This window comes from Carassius gibelio, chromosome B20 (genome assembly GCF_023724105.1).
Source record: "Carassius gibelio isolate Cgi1373 ecotype wild population from Czech Republic chromosome B20, carGib1.2-hapl.c, whole genome shotgun sequence".
Lineage (NCBI taxonomy): Eukaryota > Metazoa > Chordata > Actinopteri > Cypriniformes > Cyprinidae > Carassius > Carassius gibelio.
The window spans coordinates 13,242,739-13,263,634 of NC_068415.1; the positions used below are offsets into that span (position 1 = coordinate 13,242,739).

General features: G+C 39.3%; 1 protein-coding gene across 1 annotated transcript in view; it reads right to left on the reverse strand.

Moving 5' to 3' along the window:
• The window catches only part of LOC127984290 (nesprin-1), a 129,901-nt gene that overhangs the window by 76,010 nt on the left and 32,995 nt on the right, over positions 1-20,896 (reverse strand). Inside the window, exons 35-66 of the mRNA XM_052586870.1 lie at positions 20,479-20,816; positions 20,141-20,285; positions 19,833-20,042; positions 18,566-18,846; positions 18,088-18,253; positions 17,836-17,995; positions 17,437-17,585; positions 16,938-17,120; positions 16,702-16,839; positions 16,432-16,617; positions 13,592-13,714; positions 12,930-13,112; positions 12,446-12,589; positions 10,948-11,151; positions 9,621-9,755; positions 8,020-8,142; positions 7,775-7,936; positions 7,288-7,488; positions 6,683-6,856; positions 5,262-5,453; positions 4,446-4,577; positions 4,157-4,257; positions 3,869-4,025; positions 3,376-3,495; positions 3,089-3,247; positions 2,255-2,473; positions 2,060-2,161; positions 1,850-1,969; positions 1,543-1,743; positions 999-1,172; positions 776-907; positions 64-260 (exon numbers count right to left, since the gene is read on the reverse strand). Of these exons, the coding sequence (XP_052442830.1) occupies positions 64-260; positions 776-907; positions 999-1,172; positions 1,543-1,743; positions 1,850-1,969; positions 2,060-2,161; positions 2,255-2,473; positions 3,089-3,247; positions 3,376-3,495; positions 3,869-4,025; positions 4,157-4,257; positions 4,446-4,577; positions 5,262-5,453; positions 6,683-6,856; positions 7,288-7,488; positions 7,775-7,936; positions 8,020-8,142; positions 9,621-9,755; positions 10,948-11,151; positions 12,446-12,589; positions 12,930-13,112; positions 13,592-13,714; positions 16,432-16,617; positions 16,702-16,839; positions 16,938-17,120; positions 17,437-17,585; positions 17,836-17,995; positions 18,088-18,253; positions 18,566-18,846; positions 19,833-20,042; positions 20,141-20,285; positions 20,479-20,816 (5,411 nt within the window). The remainder of the gene's footprint in view (positions 1-63; positions 261-775; positions 908-998; positions 1,173-1,542; positions 1,744-1,849; positions 1,970-2,059; positions 2,162-2,254; positions 2,474-3,088; positions 3,248-3,375; positions 3,496-3,868; positions 4,026-4,156; positions 4,258-4,445; positions 4,578-5,261; positions 5,454-6,682; positions 6,857-7,287; positions 7,489-7,774; positions 7,937-8,019; positions 8,143-9,620; positions 9,756-10,947; positions 11,152-12,445; positions 12,590-12,929; positions 13,113-13,591; positions 13,715-16,431; positions 16,618-16,701; positions 16,840-16,937; positions 17,121-17,436; positions 17,586-17,835; positions 17,996-18,087; positions 18,254-18,565; positions 18,847-19,832; positions 20,043-20,140; positions 20,286-20,478; positions 20,817-20,896) is intronic.

Genomic DNA, 20,896 nt, shown 5'->3' on the forward strand with positions numbered 1-20,896 from the left:
AAGTTCATTTCTTTCTTAAGAAAGCAGACAGAATCACACAGAGACAGTGATCAGATCACAGACCTAATCCAGTGTTTGAGGGTGGAGTCCAGGCGGTGTAGCTCTTTATTGATCTTGGTGGTGGTGCTGAGCCAGTGGTCCCCCAGCTGAGTGAGTTGAGTCTCCAGCTCTGAGCAGGACACATGCAAAAGCAGCCTCTTTCCATCCTCCAACAATTTATACAACTGCTGCTGCCGCTCAGAGAGACTGGCCTTCAAACGCTACACAGAGAGCGAGACAGTTTTAAATTGTAGATTTTCTAGCATTCCTACTATCCACAGCAATTTGTGCTCAGTTAGTTGTTTTCAAAGAAATTAATACATTTATTCAGCAAAGAGCCATTCTACAGATCAAGTGACAGTAAACTAGAGACAAACGATTTCTATTTTAGAGTAAACAGTAAAATGAACAGACTTCTTAAAAAAAAAACTTACCAACCCCAATCCTCCAAACCATAGTGTAATAATTTATCAAGCTATTATAAAGTTTAGCTTTCCTTCCTTAACTTTAAATTCACATTACAATTATATATCCTGTTTACTAATTCATATTAATTTTTAATTCCTGATTTGAGTAATTCAAAAGGCATTCTGAATTTTATTTCTAAAGCTACACAAACCATGCAATATAGATAAAGTGTGGAATGTTTTTAATGTAAAATCATGGTTGGTGTTGTATGAATATTATAGTGTAAGAGTGTCTGAGCCAGTGTTCTGTGTATTTGATGGAGCTGTACCTGATACAAAGCAATTCTATCGCTCAATCTGTCCTCCGTCTCCTCCACCAGCCCTACACTGGGGATGTTGCTTTCCACTGCCTCCAGCTGTCTGTACAGGGCCTGATAGTCACCCACCAACCTGCTCCACCACTGATGCCACAAAACACAACAGTGATTTACTTCATCTGCATTGTACTCTGTGATTATAATTTACATCTTGAATGCATTAATCCACACACACCTCCAGGATGCCCTCCAGCTCCACTCCTCGTTTGTGAGCCTGTTTAAGCACAGCCTGGGCCTGAGCCACAGTCTCTTCCAAGCTCTGGACCTCCCGCTGCACCACCAACCCACTGACCTGCCTGAAGAAGGCCTGTGTCAGAACAACATGCGTCTCTAGCCCCTGGAAAAACTCCTGCAGGAAGAGACAAGAGAACATCAGTCCATGCTCATCAAAATGGTACAAAACATGAATAAATAATCAGTCATTTCTTAAAGTAGGTGTTACTGATGGAATGGACATTCACTTTGTTGATAGTATTTGACAGCATGAGGCGATTCTTCAATATTTTTTTTATTTTTTCCTTAAACAGGAGAGACTATATATTTTATATGTATAAACTACCATTCGATGGTTTGGGTGGGTAATATATTTTCTTTAATGTCTCTTATGCTCACCAAGGCTCCATTAATTTGATCAAAAATACAGTTAAAATAGTAATATAGTAAAAATGTCCAGACACATGTGTATTACGCAGACCATAAGAACAAAACTTCTGCTTTACCTTGTGTTTATCTAGAAGAATCTGGACCTCAATCACTGATCCCACTTTCATCTTCTGATCAGCAGCCATTTTGTCCTGGGCGGTGTCCAGAAGATCTACCAGGTCTTGTAAAGCTCTCTCATACTGAGCCTTCAGAACCAAACTCTGGTTTATTCCACTTCGCTTGGAGCCCACCATCTCCACCAGCTCTTCATAAGCATCCTGCACAGCAAAACACAAGGTCAAGTGGAAAGTCAATTGAAAGACATGAAGTCAGTAACTGTAATTGTTGTAATGAAATCAAACCACAGGGGAGAGATGTGTGTACCTGTAGTTTGAGCAGCTCTTGAGTGCAGAGCTGGTTGGGCTGCAGTGTCTCTCCTCTGCTCCTCATCTCAGAAACTTTCTGTTCAAATTCCCTCAAACTGTCCTCTGCTTCTGCTACGATCTGTTTACATTGAAAATTAACATTTGTAGTAAATAAACAGTTTTGCTGGGGTTATGTAATTTTATCTGTCATTTTAAATGTGTGTCTGACCTCCATCTGTTTAGAAGCGGGTCGATCCACAGCCGCGTTCATTTTCTGCAAAAGCTGGTACTTTGAGTCACTGAGTGCTGCAAGCAACAGCCTCAACTCAGTCTAAGAACAGACAAAGAGGAAACAGCATATGTAAGAGAAAGAGCAAGAGAGAAAAAGCTATATACTGACTAAAAAACTACAAGCAACATATACCTGGAAAACAGTGAGTTCCTGCAGCTTGTCTTTCATGGTGTCACATCTCTGTTCCAGCACCGTGTCCAGCAGCTTCAGTCTCCCCTCCAAACCATCTAACACTTCCTCAACCAAAACACCTTCTCCACTTTCTCCAGCCCATAGCTGCTCTGTTCCTCCGAGCACGTCCCGACATTTACACACCTCCTCGTTGACATTCTTTACCTCCTTATTCAAACTCTGAAGAGAGCAGAAGAGTCAAAGAGTGTCAATGTTTCTTATAATAGAAATAGTTTAAAGGGATACTCCACCCCAAAATGAACATTTTGTGATTAATCACTTAGCCCCATGTCGTTCCAAACACATAAAAGGTTTGTTCGTCTTTGGAACACAATTTAAGATATTTTGGATGAAAACCGTGAGGCTTGTGACTGTCCCATAGACTGCCAAGTAAGTTAGACTGTCAAGATCCAGAAAAGTATGAAAGACATCGTCAGAATAGTCCAACTGCCATCAGTGGTTCAACCGTATCATTATGAAGTGACGCAAATACTTTTTGTACACGAAGGAAACAGAAATAATGACTTTATTCAACAATTTGTCTCCTTTGTGTCTCTCCCCATCACCGTAGCCCCATTTTAGAGAACATCCGCCGACCATGTCAGTGTAACTTGGCAGTCTATGGGACAGTCACAAGCCTCCCGGTTTTCATCCAAAATATCTTAAATTGTGTTCCAAAGACGAACTAAGCTTTTATGGGTTTGGAATAAAATGGGAGTAAGAGTTTAATGACAAAATTTTCATTTTGGGGTGTAGTAATCCTTTTAATACTCCAGTAAAATGACTATGTCTGACCTCTAGGTGGCCCAGGTGAGTCTCTGAGTCATCAGATAGTAATATTGGGCCAGATACAAGCTCATTTTCAGTATTGTCCAGCCAGGAGGAAGCTGACGAAACCGCTTCATAGAGAGCTCTCTTCAGAGCATGAGCACGCTTACTGTCAGTGCCACTTGTCTGTGGGAGGACAAAAATAAATGACTATCTGCAAATGAATCCTAACTAGTTATAGTCATACAAAATGCTGGTGCAGTTTAACATCCCGTTCTTAAAGAATATGTAAATAAAATATTCAGTGGCACTACCTGAGGCATGTCCTCCAAATCTTGGCTGAAGCCTTCAAACAGACTTCGTGGAGACAGGATATCCTGACTCAGTTGCTCTCCTCTTAAAACTCCACAAGGGCTGGATACCGGCTGGTACAGCTAAGAGGTATATAATCAATATAATGTTGTTAACTGCAAACAGGGATAATGTTTTTTAAATAAAGACTGAAAGAGTTGTTGGAAGCTTAATTGTGATGTTTATAGCATACCTTTAGCATTTTACTTCTAGCGATTGTATGTAGGTTTCAAAATTATATAATTTGTCAAGATGAACAAAATATGTAAGAATCATAAACTTTTGCTGGTCACAGAGCCTATTTCCTGCAATAATACAAAAACCAATAGCAAAATCTTTTGGGGTTCTTGTCAAGGGAACCTTGGTGATGCTTACTGATCGGATATAACAGACCATCCTCAAACCTCTAACATTGAAAAACTAAGCTAGGTTATAGTGTTGTAGTTGATTATGTACCGTGTTACATGGCGTCTGCTCCATTGTGTTTAGTGACAGCTGCAGTTTGTTGTTAACGTCTTTGCTCAGGTTCTCCCATCTGACTCTCATCTGATCATCAGTGCTCATGCTCTCAGGCCACTGACCAGCATCCCCTTCAGAAAGTTCTGCAGGAGAACTACATAATGAAGAAAGAAGCTCATTATGAGTCAGTCCTGTATACCCCTGTCCTTGCCTTTCATAAATGACAAACAGCTTTCAAGACAAAGATATAATCACGTAAATAATGTACAAGAGTTCGCTAACTACCTTTCTCCATGAGGTGTTGTCCGCTGTGAGAGAATCTCCTCTCCTCTAGATGCCACAGATTGCAGTAACTTCTTCTGTTCGCCAAGCTGCTCCTCTAATTCCTGCGTTATATGTAAGAACTGATGCTGAAAAAAATCCAAGCGGCTTCGAGCTCATAGAACAACAGAATATATTTTAATCTAAATATTTTAAAACATTATTTTAAGACTGTCAGTATCAGTATACATTATTCTTATAAAACTGATTAAAATCATGTTATTGCTCAGTAGTAGATGTTGTGATTGTCTACCCTCTGTCTTTGCACTGTGTCTTGATGCTGTTGGTTGCGTGTGGATCGCGCCTGACTGAGCCAGTCCATCATATTGGGGCTCTGAGAGAGAGACGAGTCTGATTCAGTGTCCTCCTGCTCCTGAAGTGAGCCCTAATAAACAGATAGAGATAGAAAGTTAAAGATATGAATGTTTAACTACGTTACTGTGGTAATGATTTTTTTTTATGTCAAAATTATAAAAACAAATGGATTAAATCTATAATTTATACAATTCTGCTCATTATTACTGAACAAAAATATTATATCAAGTACAAATTTCTGTATGGTGAAAATAATTTATAGAAGGTGCCCTAAGAATGAACCTAGATACACAAGCACATCAACTTTATTGGAAACACACACACACACTAAGTTAAACATATTTTCAGTAAGTCGATGTTAAAGCTCAATCATGGCTTATAATAGCAAATCGACCTAAATCAGCTTGCATCAGGTTTTAGATGTCACTACAACATGTCTCTTTCAAAAGATCTGGGCAAAAATTCTAGACTTGCCCCACAATTTGTGAAAGGTCTTTGTTTCAGACAGATGATGTTGGAGAGCAATGGAACATCTTTCACAACAACGAACAGCGCTTGGCATTCTTCTGTCCTGCTTCCCACAAAGCAGCCATTGAGGCGAGGATGGGCTTTTTAGTTTTCTTCGTAACCTCCAATTGTTCTCATAATAAGTATTCAGACTTTGGCATTTTCTGTCATTCTAATAAGTTATAGTTCTCGGGTGGCTCTTCCGTCAAGGAATGTTACTTTGAGAAGTTAAAGTGGTCTCCCTCACCTGGATGTGGGTCTGTTTGTTTTGGAGGATGCGCTGTAACTCCAGCAGGCTGGATTTGAGGCTGTGCAGTTTGAGGGAGAGCTGCTCAGCGTCTCCCCGTGTGCCGGCCTTACCCTCCATCAGCAAACTCTCACTGTGCACTGACAGCTCGGACAGACACAGCACCTTCTGCTCGATCTCCAATAACATGTTCTAGACCAGCAACAGAAGATCAGAAGATTAAACTGCTTTGCTTAGATATGATTCTGCAGTGTGAATATGTGAGCTGCTATTAACAATAAGTGAAAAACTTTTAAATATCATTTAATTACTTTTGATGAACATTAATGACATTAAATTAACATAAGCAGGATTTGGGCTTGGTTAACCTATTCTTTTCAAGTTGATATCAGAAACATGTGAAACATCCTCTTTTGTCTTCTCATCTTAATGAACAAAACTATTTTAAGTGCTATCTTCATAAATACAAACAACAAAACCTTCATCTGGGTTTACCATTAAGATAAAGTTGTGGGTAAAAAAAAAACGAACAAAATTCAATAGAACTAATTTGATTGCTTTCAGATAATCAGATACATGTAAAAACACAACAGAAGGTATTTGCAAAAATCCGTAAACAGGAGACCTGTCTATGCAGAGACTGATAATCTTCTTAAGCTGCTTAACCTCGTCTTTAGAGATCTACTGTAGATCTTTACCATACTAAATACACACTAGTCCAGAGGAGTTAGCATACTACTAAGAAAGTAAAAAATCAATACATTTTTAAAATGTTGTGGTGTGCCAGTAGGGTAGCTGGAACTGAATGCTGGTTAATAGAGGAGAGAGCCAGTGGTATTCATTGAGGAATGAGAAAACATTAACAGCAGTAAGCTAAAGGTCAGGGCCACCCTGACTTCTCACGTAGAATCTAACTTTCAGGTTAAAGGTTAACTTGATCTCTACAGCCCTTTAATCAAAACACAAAAGACGTGTGTGTGTGTGTGCTTCTGTGTCTCCTTGAAAAAATGCAGACATGCACTGTGGGACGTCCCATGACTGGAGGGAAGAAAAAGCCCCCTAATCCTAATGACCAACAGAACGGGACATAACCCACACAGCTAATCAGATTTACTTGCGGCCCTCTCTAGTGAATCCAGACATTATCAGCAGGCAGAATCCGATGAAATGACTGTTTATATGCCACTGAAAAATTTTCTATAAATCTATAAATAAAGACTAATCATTTTCAAAAACTATAAAAGTGCTCTGAAACAATGAAATTGGTAATCTAAGATAAAATTAAATAAATTACTACAGTGCAGATTAACTTAATAGATCAGTATTTTATTAATTAATTTGTTTATTGATAGAGTTGTTTCTTTGCAATGGAAATGATTGTATATTTTATACTGACATATTTCCCAGGCCTAGTCTCTTACCTGGCAGTCAATCAGCTGTTCCTCCATGTCCATGTCCTGTGGGTGTGGCTGGAGAGTGGAGCTCAGTGTGGCACGTGTGCTGAGCAGCCAGTTGTCAAGCTCCTCTGCCTCACTATGATAACGCTGTAGCGCTTGTTCCTGCCTCTGTTCTTCTAACTGCTCACTTAATCGCTCCTGCAGGACAGAAAAAATGCACGAAATCAGGTCTATATCAAGTACAATATGTTATATGGTTATATAATAAGTTGTTTCATGTTGAGTCTTCAACATAGTATTGCCACTGTTGCAAAATAAGTGTGTTATTTTGCAGTTTGTTATGCGTTATCCTCTATTCCTTCTATTTAATTATGGCTCCTGGGAATTAGTTTAGGCTTGTCTGTTATTTGGTTTATAATATGCAATTAGTGGTTTTAAGTAGAGAGATGTCCTGACGGTTAAACTGAAAGACTAAAATAATTACTAATTTGAAATTCACAACATCTGCTAAACAACAGTACATAAAATAATAATAAAAAAACCAGCATGCCAAAATCTCCTTTTTTGTTGTTGTTTGCTACTATTTATCAGCTGTCTCCATTTCTCTGCAAGCTATTATTCCTGCTCACCTCCAAAAGTTGGCGCTTTCCGGAGGCCTTCATGTGGATGGTGGCCATGCGTTCTCCTAGCACAGTGAGGGTTGACTGCAGAGCCAGCTGGTCTCCGGCATCTGCCTCCAAACTGTCTTCATCCAACTGTAGCTCTTGGGAGAAGCAGGCCTGCAATGCACTGATCTCATCCTGGAGCATCAGGATCTCATCCATCAAAGCCTGAGGAACAACAAGGAAGCAGGAAACGGCTTAATTTTAATTCAGGTTTTAATAGAAAGTTGATTTGCTCTAGTTGTAAACAGTAAAGCTACATTAAAGGCTAGATGCCACAGAAAGGACGATGCTTCTAGGTAAGAGATTAGTTTAAGACACAGGAGAAGTTGGTAATCTAGAGGGTAACCCTGTCCCCTGGCTCGTATCATTAATCCAGCTGTAGGCTTGCGTTTTGATGTGATCTAGCTTTAGTGCGGTCATCTTGCTTCATCTGATCCTCTGTCTCTCTCACCTGGTGGGCGGCCATCTGGCTCTCAGGACTCTTGCTTGGCTCCAAGCCTTCATTTAGTGCGGTCTCAATGGACTCCATCTTTGTGGAGACAGATTGCAGGGTCTCCTGATAGTGCTGCTGCCTCTCCAGAGCTTCATATAGGCTCTTCTGCTTCTCGCTGATCTGTAAAGAAATATACTATGTGTTAACCAACATAAAAAAGTGATTTGGATTTTGTAATGTAAGAAACGTCTATGGATATTTACCACATTCTTCAAAGTCTCCCATGAGCGCTGTAGGTCGTCCAGATTAGCTGAGGCAGCTGAGTCCATGGAGGGGTCATAAAGCTCCTGTAGTGGAGCTCTGCTTAAAGGAGCTCGCGCTGAACCCTACAAAAGACGTTACATCATGAGAGTGTGTGCATGCATGCATAAATAATAAACAAAATTGTGCTGGTCCTCTTAAAATAAAACAAAACGGTACTGATACTTATGTGGGTTTCTGCCTGAGTGTTTCAGATGTTGCACTTGTGCCCAGAAACATGATTGTACCAAATGTTAAACCATGTGTTTGCCAGATGCTTAAACACATAAAGCATCCTTGCTAACCAAAACATCTTTGTCACTCCCTCAGGATGTGTTCAAATCTGTGTCAACTACAGCTCATTGCATGTGTATATGAACTTTATAGAAGAAAAAATGGAACTTCAGAATGAAATCAGAGATTTCTCCTCAAGAAAGTCAGCAGAAGAATAGAGCTTCCCACACCTTTTGACAAATGAATTCATGAATTCATGATTACTTAAAAATTACTTTAATTGTTTCATATACATTTACAGGTGATTTCCATTTCTATGACAGGAACTAACCTTTTTTTTTTTTTTTTTTTTTTTAAATACACTCATTAGTGCATGTACAAATGTTTCCAAAAATTATGAATAACACCTCTATTCAAGAATTTGAGGTCAGTAAGATGTTTTCCCATTTCAAATAAATGCTTGTTTTTTTTTTTTTTTTTGTACTTAATATTCACTAGAGAATCCGGAAAATTTTTTTATCACTATTTGCCCTAAAAATATTAAGCGGCTCAACTGTTTTCAAAATTGAAAAACCAAATCAGTTATTTCTGAAGGATCATATGACACTGAAGACTGGAGTTGTAAATGTTAACTGTTATTTTACATTGTAAAAATACTTTGCAATACAGCAACCTCTATCTGTTTAACAGTGATGCATATCCATTATTATACAGAATAATATACACAATATATATATATATATATATATATATATATATATATATATATATATATATATTTGTTTGTTTTACATTTCCCTTAGAATTGAATTAATCTGAAGTGTTCAATTTCTGTGCCACTAGTGGAAAAAATTGAAAAAGGCAAACTGGTTGGTTGGACAAACTGATACTTCCCTAAGATCATTTCTTAATTCAGTGCTGCTGTTTTTGGTTGGTTGAAAAGCTCAAACAGAGAAATGTTTTGAAAACATTGAAGAGTCACAGTGTTTACATTTCTCAAAGAAATCAACTTACAGGTGTCTGCTTTCAAATTATATCTGCATATTAAGATGAGGTAGGAAGTATTTTAAGATTTGATTCTACATTTACAGAAAAGGAAGAAAAGAAGGGGGGGGGGGGGGGTTCTAATTATTCAGATATTTCCATGTTTACCATGATTGTAGGAACCCTCAGACTAACATTTGCATTCAAATCAAGAACAGAACAGTGGCTACTGTATGAAAGTGAAAGTTAAAATTGAGTTAAATTAGGTTAGTGGCTGATCAGGGATAGGTTGAATTTTTTAAGGTTGGCAAGAGCTAGCAAGGTGTAGGTTAGAGCCCCGGGGTACCTGAGAGGTGTCAGCGTTAGGCCCGGGGGAGGGCGATCTGCAGGCAGGGGGAGAGGAGACCTCGCTGTTGGTGCCCTCCTCACCAGACTCCTCTGTGACCGGCGAGAGGAGAGTATGACAACGACCTGCCGTCATCTGACCATTCAAGAGCAAAAGAGGCAGAGGAAGAAAGAGAAAGAGAGATGCTTAAACAGTGAAACAGGAGTAAAGCACCAAAAGAAGAAGAAAACCAGAGCAAGAATATTAGGGTTCGGGGAAAAGTATAGTACCGTTCAAGTTTGGGGCTGGTAATAGTTCTTAAACACGGCTTTAAAAGGAGTCTCTCATACTCAGCAAGGCTGCAATTTATAAAATAAAAACAGTAATACTGTGAAATATCATTGCGATCTAAATGTAATGTATTCCTGTTATGGCAAAGCTGAATTTTCAGCAGCCATTACTCCACTCACATTGTGTGCTTAACTTTTTTTTTTTGTAGAAAACATGACATTTTTCAGGAATCTTTGATGAATGCTCCAAAGAATAGCATTTATTCCAAACAGGAATCTTTTGTAAGATTATAAATGTCTTTACTGTCACTTTTTGATCAATTGAATGCACCCTTGCTAAATAAAAGATTTCATTCCTTGACCCCAAACTTGCAGTAGAGCATATTTCCATTTGAATCTGACAGGAAGTCCTGATTCAAGCAGAAAATCTGAATAAGACCCTGCAACAGCAGCACCACAGAATTACAGACAGACCACATTTGTTGAAAGTAGCCATGACTAAGTCTTTCACAGACCTCTCGTCATGATAAAGGAATGAAACCGGTCAGGAAACAGGGCAGAGGATACAAACAGGCTCACTGTAAAAATACAATAAGATGGCATACAATAATGAATTGTGCTCGCCTGCATAAACTAAAGTAATCTGAACCATGGAAGCGCTCCACCATTAGGCTAAATTTAGATCTAGATACAATGACTGCTGAACTACTGCAAAGCTACACCCCTTTCTCTGTAAGTCAGTAAGGACTGAGCGACACAGCTGGAGCTGAACTGTTGGCGGCTAATGTGGAAACCGGCCCTGATCATGACTGATGCAACGAAGGGAAACTATACGGCCCAAATAAAGACAAACTAATGTTGACAAAGTCAAGGCCAACTAACACCCTCATCCTGTTTCCTCTTTCGTCAACAAACAACAGCAGGGATACACGATGCAGAGGCACATACAACCCTGTGGGAGAAATAAGAGACCCATGGGATGCTGTCTGACAGTGAGAGAAAAAGAGCACCCAGCGCACCCCGCCCAGCCCTAACATGTGTAAGTGTAAGTCACTCACCATGACAACAGAGGGGTGTGCTGGTGGGTGTTTGGGCATCTCTTCCTCCTCATCCTCCAGCTCCTCTAACCCGTCAGAGAGTCCATCGACCTCGCTGACCGTCAGCAGCATGGTAGCATGTTTGGCTTTCACTGTCAACATCTTACACTTGGAGTTCAAGGCTGAGATCTGCTCCTGGTATCCTTTTATCTTCAGGGCCAATTCCTGTCACAATCACACATTACATTATTATTCCACCGTGGTTGGTCCAAATACATGCGTCCTAGATTAAGTCCCATAAATGAGGAGAGAAAAGGGGTTAATGCAGAGAGCGACACCGGTGAGCTGAGCTGAGAAATTCCCCCTCTCTGTCTGTTTGCAGCAGAAGAAACGGCACAGGCGAGCAGTCGCTCAGTCAGAGGCATTTTGAGCTTGTAGCCAATCAGAGCGCTGTTGGAGAAGTCCGACAAGCCAAGCCTTCGGCAACGGCGAACATGATTGGCACAGAGCTCCGCCAACTGGAGAGAGTGGGAGGGGAGTAGAGAGAGGAAGAACACTCCCTCCCCCCAAACCGGCCAACTCACACTCATACACACACAAAGACCTCGGGAACAGGAAATGAGCTCAGTGTGAGGGGCTAACCCTCCCCTCCTGTTTACTCTTTTCCTTCCTTCCCCTCACTTCCTCGGCTTCCACCAATCCTGAAGCTGTTTTACTGACAAACAAAGGAAATGGGCGCAAGCTTGAGACCGAGAGGGGAGGAAGGGGGCTCACATTACAGATTTTCTGTACGGCCCGTGGAGTCCCCCTCCCAGCGTTCTCTCTCTTTAACTGTCAGTCTTTTGCAAACACACAGACAGGCCAGTCTCTGGTAATGAGGTCATGTGGGAGAAAGCTGCAGATGCAACACTCGGTTTTGCAGAGGAAAATAACCCTGGGTGATAAAGCCACAGCTGCCACCCCAACTGAAGTAAGATCTCGTAATAAAACACAAGGACATGAGATTCTGTACTGGTTTAGGTTTATTAGGTTTATGTTTAAACTGGCCCTTGTCTTTAGGGCTGCACAAATGTAACAAAATGAGACACATTACTATTTCATACGTCTTTAAAATTATTTTAATGAATTATGCAGCCCCTTCAAGTGTTTTTGTTTGCAAATTGTAAAGAAACAGGGCAAAATGGCGTGAGAGAAAGACAGAATCTGAAGTCACAAGGGACAAAACAGACTGAGGTCAAAGATTGAAGAACTACCTTTACACACATTGAGAGCACGTTAGGAATTTATGGCCTGACTCATTCCAGCCGAATGTAGGTCAACTAGCAAAGCAATATGGTGAGTGATAGCTTAGACAACATGACTGCAATGAATTGTGAGACTGATTGATGCACCAAGCAGGAATGATCATAACAGATACCACTGCTTTTTAAAGAAACAGTGTTTAAAATAGAAGATTTATGACTTATGCATCTATATTTGCAAAAATGTAAAAGTATGAAAGAAGGATGTCCTTCCTCACCTCATGATGTTGTATCTGTGTCTGAAGCTCCTGTATATTTCCTGTGGCAACAGGGCGGTCTTGAATAACACGGTGTGCTTCTTCAATAAGTCTCTGTAGGTTCTTGACTTCCTGTTCGTACTGCTCATACTGCACCATGGCCTCCTGGGGTAATGTGAAGAGAGATGCTAAATGAGCCATTAAAACCACAAGTGCTAAGCTCATATAAACCCCATAACTGTGCTATATGAAACTATGCAGTATGCAGATTCACAGAAGGGTTTTTTTTTTTAAAAAAAAAACTTCTGTTGGATTTTATATTTTCCATTTATAATGTCAGTAGCTTAAATTATAAATACCTTAACAATGGCGTTAAAAGGGCCACTAGTGAAAATGCTTTAATTTATTTATTCATTTCAGCATAAAGGTTTAATTGAAAGCTTGAATTAAAAAACACATATTAATATATTCATCAAAGAATATGTTGCAGTTTATGTGTGGATACCTGTAATATATTGCACTGTTGAATGGTATTGTGTTGGAGATGGCTGCTCTCTTGCTGCAGACTCTGTGCAGTAACACACAGCGGTAAAGCAGCAATCACGTCCTCTGGCAGCCGGAGGGCACTCTGACACATCTGCATAGTCTGAACCTGCTGCTTGAGACCCTCCATCTCTGACAACAGCAGCTGAGCAACACATATTCAACAGAGGTTTGATGGTGTCAGTGATAAAAACAGTACATGTCATTTTCTTGTCACTACACATAAAAATATCATTTTATGTATCATTTTTTATTACCAATCAGTATTTTGGTCTTGAAAAATATTGAAACATTCTTATAGCAACATACATTCAGCAAAACTAAGAATAGACTTATAGTATAGATCTTCTATTGTTTCCTTTTTTATGTATAACCCATAAACTAATGTTTTGTTTGTTACATTTATGCTTTAAACAATAAAACAAACTTCACACAAGAAATATTTTCTCAATAATAAAGATCTTTTAATATTTTTACTGGCAAAAAGAATAACTACGACAAATAATTAAATTCATAAACAATTCTTTTTTCAGACGGTATGACTGCATTTGTATCTGATAAATGAGATAAATCGGAGGACTGAAGAAATGTGTTAGTACAAGTTATTAAGAGTGAAGGGTGTACCTGTCTTTGAGCCAGCTGTTCTCGGAGACTGAGACGTGCCAGATCAGGGGAGGCCAGAGTCTCCTGGACTCTCTCAACGGACTGATGGAGGCTCTTCACATCACTCTCCAGTCTCCCCAAGTCCTAAACAGAGAAAGACAAACAGGAAGATCATTATGCTCATACCAAAGCCAATCTTTGTTTACAGAGACAAATATCTGTATATTTTATTAAATATTACATTGATAATTTAGCAAGAATTACATGCTTTCATAGTGTGAAACTTCAAGCAGAATCTCACTTGATTGCAAAAAATAAAAATCTAAATTATTTTAAGGATTCATAACAGTCTTACAGGCTGTCATTCAACAGACAAATAGAAAGCTCCACTATTGCCATTTTAACACAAAAAAAATAATAATATATATATACACACACACACACACACACGTTTGTTTTTGTGAAAAGTGGGTTCATCCCATAGGCGTAATGGTTTTTATAATGTACAAACTGTATATTCTATGGCCCTTCATTAACCCTACCCCTAACCCTCACAGGAAACTTTGTGCATTTTTACTTTCTCAAAAAAACTCATTCGGTATGACTTATAAGCGTTTTGAAAAATGGGGACATGGCTTATGTCCTCATAAGTCACCCTCTCCTTGTAATACCTGTGTCATACCCATGTCATTATACAGAGTTGTGTCCTGATATGTCACAAAAACAAGAGCACAAACACACACACACACACAAAAGGAAAAGAAAGGAGAATGATAAAGGAGCCTGTAAGAGTGGTACTATACTTAACATACTTATATAAGTTATATATATACCAGGATGATATTTATCAGCAGTAGGCAGTATAACCGCCTGGTTGATTAACATTAACATTATCATTAACATGATTAACAGCAATCATGATTTTGGCTTTGGCTATTAAAAAAAACAAAAAAAAAACACAGAATTTAGTCCATAGCACCACTTATATAACAGTCAGACTGCAGGTTAATTCATGAGGGGACCCAGAACCTGAGGAGTTTCTGAGATCACAACCCACAGGGCTACTGAACAAGACAATGAAGCCCTTTCACTTCAGAGTGATTTACTTCAGAGGATGACAAGACTTAAGCCCACAGAATACAAGCAGCTCAAGTGGGCCTACATTTTTTGTAGTGGTGCTTTAAACCAAATCAATGTAGTTCTCTAGCAAACGGTGAATAAAATACCCAGTACAGGCACAGGCAAAATTTGGCAAAATTCCACAGTATGATCCTAGTTTTGTAGCAGGTCAAAATAATCATAGTAAAGGTATAACAACATTTTGTAGACTTATGGCAAAAAATCTAAACAAATAAATCCCGTTTTCTTTTTTCCCATTTTTTGCCATGCATTGTTCATAGAGCTCATTAATTGTAGCGGTTCCTTGGGTGTTGAAATAGATTTGTAATACATTATACAGGTTCACATGTACTCCATTTGCAGTGTGTATACAGTATGTGTAAGCGGTGCAGAAGCAGCAGCGAGAGCGCGTTAATGTAATGCGAAAGCACATTAAAATAATGCACGAGTGCGAATCTCTCTGTTCGCACCGTGATTTCCTTTGCTCTGTCAAAAAAACCAGACGTGCTTGCTAAAATACACGCTACTCTCGCATGTCTCCTCTCACTTAAACTGCATCCTGTGCACTCACAACTCTCTCTATGCTCATTTGCTAGATATTAATTATTTTTGCACGTTTTTATTTCTAGCCTTTTACCGCATAGGCATATGCCCAGTCTGCTCTGTTCTCGCGCTAGGCGCTGCATTCTGATTGGATCAGATAGCATACTGTGCTATAAATGTAGAAATCGCACAGCCCTAGAATGAACTGGCAAATAACCGAAAATAACTCTGTCTGGCTGGCACTGCTCAGCAAAACGTGAAAACCAGATCCAGGCAGAGTTCGGGATCGGGTAGACAGTCAGCGGAGCAAGCCTCAGGAGGGAACATGTTGACAGCCATTTATGCATGTTTGAATTTGTTGTGCTGTAGCATATGCAGCAAAAATATTAATTGGTGGTTTATTCTTAAGCCAATCAGTGAGCTCGAATTTTGGAAGCATAGTTACAGTTTAATATTTATTTGTTATTTAATTATATATATGAAATTATTTATGTTATGACATTTTTACATATATTAACAAAATCATTATTTATTTTAATAGTAATTGGCGGCCCACCTGCAATACCACAGGTTGAAAACCAATGATGTACAGTATTTGAAAAATAATGTGTTTTTTGCACATTAAAGCATGTCAACATATTCTGTTACACCAAATACATAAAATAATTATCTTTAAAAAAGCATCATATGACCCTTTTTTAGCCATACGATTTATGAGGACTAATTCATGGGCACAAATGTCATGCACATTACTGATTGCATGATTTAAGATAAACCTATTAAACAATGTGAAGTTAAAGCAGTGAACATACAGCAATCTAATGAACAAGCATCTGTTATGTATAGTACAGAATATACAGAACATTGAGCAATTACATTGCTAATGTAACTGGCCACTAGATGGCAATGTCTTTCTAAAGATACAGCAGGCTTGAAGCTTGAACCAGACTGAGGCAGTGATAGTGCAGTTATTTTCTTTTAATTTGCTGAGATGATATAAGAATGAAATGGATTTGTAAAAATCATCATAAAGGTGTTTATAGGACTGAAAATGAGATGCTGCCCCTTCACCCCTAACTACATGCAGCATGACATATCACATAAAAATATTAACTAGAGGCAAAAAGAACATGGGAACATGCATAGCGTTTTTATCATGATATTACTTTTATGTAATGTGAAATGGTGCTATGTATTACCTTGGCTGCATCTTGTAGCATCAGGAGTCTTGTTTTGGCTCTCTGCTGCAGCTCTTCAGCATGTCTGCTCAGTTCTGCCACCTGCTGGTGGAGAGCATCTGTCTGGACCACGTCCCCCAGCAGTCCCACCCTCTCCACCAGACCCTCAAACTCTCCTTGGAGATCTTGCCACTCTTGCAATAAGGCCTGATTGAGATATATAACAAAATAAGATTATTCTACCCCAACACCTACTGAAAATTCTGATCTGGCTAAAGTGTGTGTCACCACCTGATGGGTTCTGATCTGCTCCTGCATCTGAGAGGCTGGACTCCACATGATGTGTGCCGACACCACAGTCTCTGCTTTTTCTGTCCAGTTGAGAGTTAACGTCAGCATTTCATTAAAATCCTCAAAGTTCTTTTCTGCCTAAAACAGAGAAAAAGACCAATTTGTTAAATGCATTTTATAAAAAAAAAAAAAGAGTTAAATTTGAAGATTTCAACCAGGTTTCTCCAAATGCTGACCTTCTGAAGGCCTGTGGTCCTTCCCTCCGCCAGTCGGATGGTCTGAACATGAAGCTCAGTCAGTTTACTCAGGCTGGAGCCCAGCTGTTTGGCTAGGAGAGGATTTTGCTCAGCGAACTCCTTCACCGCCACATCTAGCTCAGACAGAGCATGACCACACTCCTCTAGCTCCTCAAATAGACCCTGGATTAATAGAGGAAGAAAAATAGGGGGGAAAAGGCAGAGAAAAATACATTTAAATTTATAAAAATACAATGATGAAAGCGTTGTAAAAAAAATATTTTTGGCAATTGAAATAAGCTCAAATAAAATGCAATTTAATTATTAGATAAAGATTTAGCACTGCCTTGTTATGAATTCCACTCATTGTGATATATTTAGAAATTAGGCTGCGCAGAAGACATTCTGAAGTACACTTCTGTTATCATTTACACTTTGCACTTCAGTAATCAGGGCAGAGTCTGTACCACAGCTCCCAAAGACTGTGCTGTATCCATACCTCTGTCTCCTCTTTAGCCTCCTCAACATCTATAGCCTTCTGCTTGAGCTTCAAAGAGATGAGTTTGACTTTCTTTGAGATATCCTGAAGTCTGGAGTTAAAGTCTTCTTTAATATCTCTGCTATGTTGGACCTCTCTTTCCCGTGCCTGTACCTGAGCACAGGAGAAATTAATAGGGACGTTACATGCATTTCAGCAGTCAAAATCAATATCAGTTACTGTTTTTCCTTTTTTCTTTTAAACCAATTTAGGTTTGTTTGGCTGCATTTATATTGCAATGCCTGCCGCACAGATCTTACATTTTGACACAAATCAAATTTTTACATGTTTACATCAATCCCTCGTCTCACCATAATTCACTTGGTACCTTCATTCTTGACATTCCTAGTATGAATCGAGGTACCTGATCTTCTGCAGAACCCAGAGCCAGTGTAACCTCTGCCAGCTGGGTGCTGATCTCTGAAGGAAGGGTGGCATTGAGATCCTGGTATTTTATCTGCTGACGATCTGCAATCTGCTCAAGGTTCTGGCGGTGAGACTGCATGCCTCCATGAGCCGTCTAGCAGAAACCACAAAGTAAACTGGGTTGTAGGATGTTAGAATGCAAGTACTATCAGGATCTCCTCCACTGTATAAGGTGGTCTGCAGTACCTCCAGGTCAGTAAGCAGGTTATCCAGGTCTGCTGTGGGGCTTAGCAGCAGCCCCTGGGTGTCCTGAATCCATCCTTTCAGCAGGCCCAACTCTCTCCCCACTTCCTCTCTCTCCCGCAGCTCCACCTGCACCTGCTGTCTGCTTGCACACACCTGCTGTAACAGACTGAGGGAGAAAAGGGGCACAAAAAATACATATTATGCAAATGGTTGAAGATGTAAAAGCAAATGACAGAAAAGTAGGGTTGGACATGTTTCAAAAACTGACTGGAAATGGTTTCATGACATTTGGTTTGGTTAACTTTTCTTCAACATCTGCATTTTTCTGCAGATATTTTCAAGTATTGATTAAACATTCGTGGAACTGAAAAAGTTGTCTCTATAATTTTATAACAACAACATTTAGAGGATTTATTGCCTGCTCTTGAGACAGAATGACAGGCAGAACAGAGACAGATGGGTCGACAGATATTCATACTTGTCATATTTCTCCTGAATGCTCTGAATTTCCAGCAGACATGGATTGTCTTGGTTGTGTTTACTGTCTGTGGTGGATGCAGAGGCATGAGAATGGAGGAACAGGTTGAGCACATGGTGTCTGAGGAGGGTCAGGGCGCTGCTTTCTCTCTCCACCTCTCGACTGAAGGAATCGTGGTACTCCAGAAGGCTCTGTAGGGCTGCCATACTAGAGGCTTTTTCTACCATGTTGTCAGGAACACGACTGTGCAGGTCCTCACAGACAGCCCGCATTTTCTCCAGCTAATCACAAAGAGATGTGGAAAGGGTTACATCAACTGATTCCACTGCTGTTAATATGTGCTCTAACATTGTCATGCTATAAGATTTATTTTATTGTTTAAAAACATCCATTCACATATATGTCGAGTTTTAGATTTAATTAAAAGGGAGTCATTAAGAATGAATGCAGTGTAATTTTCACTGAATGAAAGAAGCTTTGGACATCAGTAACTGTATACACATAGCAGCTATCAGGACATCAAGGAACTCTTGATAATGAATTACTGATGAAACTGATGAAAAAATGAAAACGCTCCTCTCTCTGTGCCACATACAGCTTCGCAAGCAACTGACTCATTCTTACTGAGTGATGTCATATCCTCAGCTGAACAATGAAACAGGCTTAGGTCACAAAGATAGAATTAGTGTGCACTGCCAAAATTAAACAAGAAACAGTTACTGCTAGCATGCTACTGATATGACTCTCTCTTCAATAATCTTTTTTATATTAAAGTATTCATGTTCTACAATCTTACATATATATATAAAGAAGTACATATAGTGTACATATAGTGTGTTACACAGCATATCCCTCCAATCAATGATGTCATGTCCTGTGATTGCAGCAGAGATTTATGGGAAAAGTGGTGAGTTGGCAACTTCCATGTTGGGTTATTTTTGTATGGACTGTCATTGCCAAGCATTACATCATTCTCAGGCCATTGCCGGCAACTGATGCTCTTGTCTAAACACAGAACCACAGCCAAGATTTATTCAGCTCTCCTACAGGTTCTCCCTGCTTCCTGAATAACTGTTTTTATTGGTTTTCAAATCTTTTATTTCTTTTTTTTTTATGGGGGGGGGGGGGGTATTTTATCTGCTTATCAATCAAGTATTGATTTGAACTACTGTACTTGTTTGATTACATTCTCTGAAATGGAGAACAAATTATAAGAGTATCTTAGTGAAATGAGTTGGGAATATCTGTCCCTGGTAAGTTTCCCTACCTTCTCTCTGGTGCATCTCCAGTTAAATGCAGAGTCCTGGAGAGCTTTCACCTGAGCTCGAGCAACGCTGAGCAACCGAGTCCACCGATGGCTCAGTGAACAGACTGACCGAGAAGTAGTGTCTTTTATGGCAGGCTCATCAAGCTGTGCTGCTTTTTCTTTCAGGCCATTCAGTGCATCTTCAAGACCCTGAACTTGTGACTCAATATTCTGTAGAAAAAATTGGAATCAGCAGGAAATATTTAGAAAAGCTGCAATATTATCAATGTATGAGGATTTCGAAAGGAAAGAAATGCTTAGTCATAGACCTGATATAAACAAAGCTTGTCTACAGCTTCTTGTTCAGAGTTTGCTCTGGCAGTTGTGAACTCGGTCATCCTTTTCTCAACTTCATTCATCTGCCTGATAAATTCATCTGTTTCATCTTGAAAGGATCTCCACTGAGTTATGCTTCTAACAGAGAAATAAAGCAAATGTGTACAACAGTTGTAAACAGAATATAGATATCAATGTCTGTAAATCATATTATTAACATGAATAAGGCAGATACAAGATTGGGTCTTGTGCACATTATATATATATATATATATATATATATATATATATATATATATATATATAAATGTGAAAACCTTGTTAGCATTACCTTTGCAAGTTGTCTTGACGTAGTTTTAGCTGCTCAAAGACCTCTGTTACCTTGTGATAAGAATCCTCACAATGTTTCTGGATTTGCATCATTACAGTAGGGCTGAAAAAGTCACCCATTTGAGGTACCAGATCTTGCATTTCTTGCATTGTACGCTTGACAGTTTGCTCCTGGCTTGTTATATTTTTTATGTCCTTGAGGCAGTCTGAAATTTTCTCCAGGTCTGCCTCTTGAGAAACATGCTCAAGAAGAGCAACTGCGTCCTCAAACCACTGCTGGACGGATTGCAAAGAATGGTAGTATCTCTGGAGCAGAGACAGAATAGTCTGCAAGGTCACCTGAGGACACACATTACAGTTTAAAGAAACATTAATCCTACTTTCAGTGTTTCATTATTCAGTCAGAAAACATAGGCAAA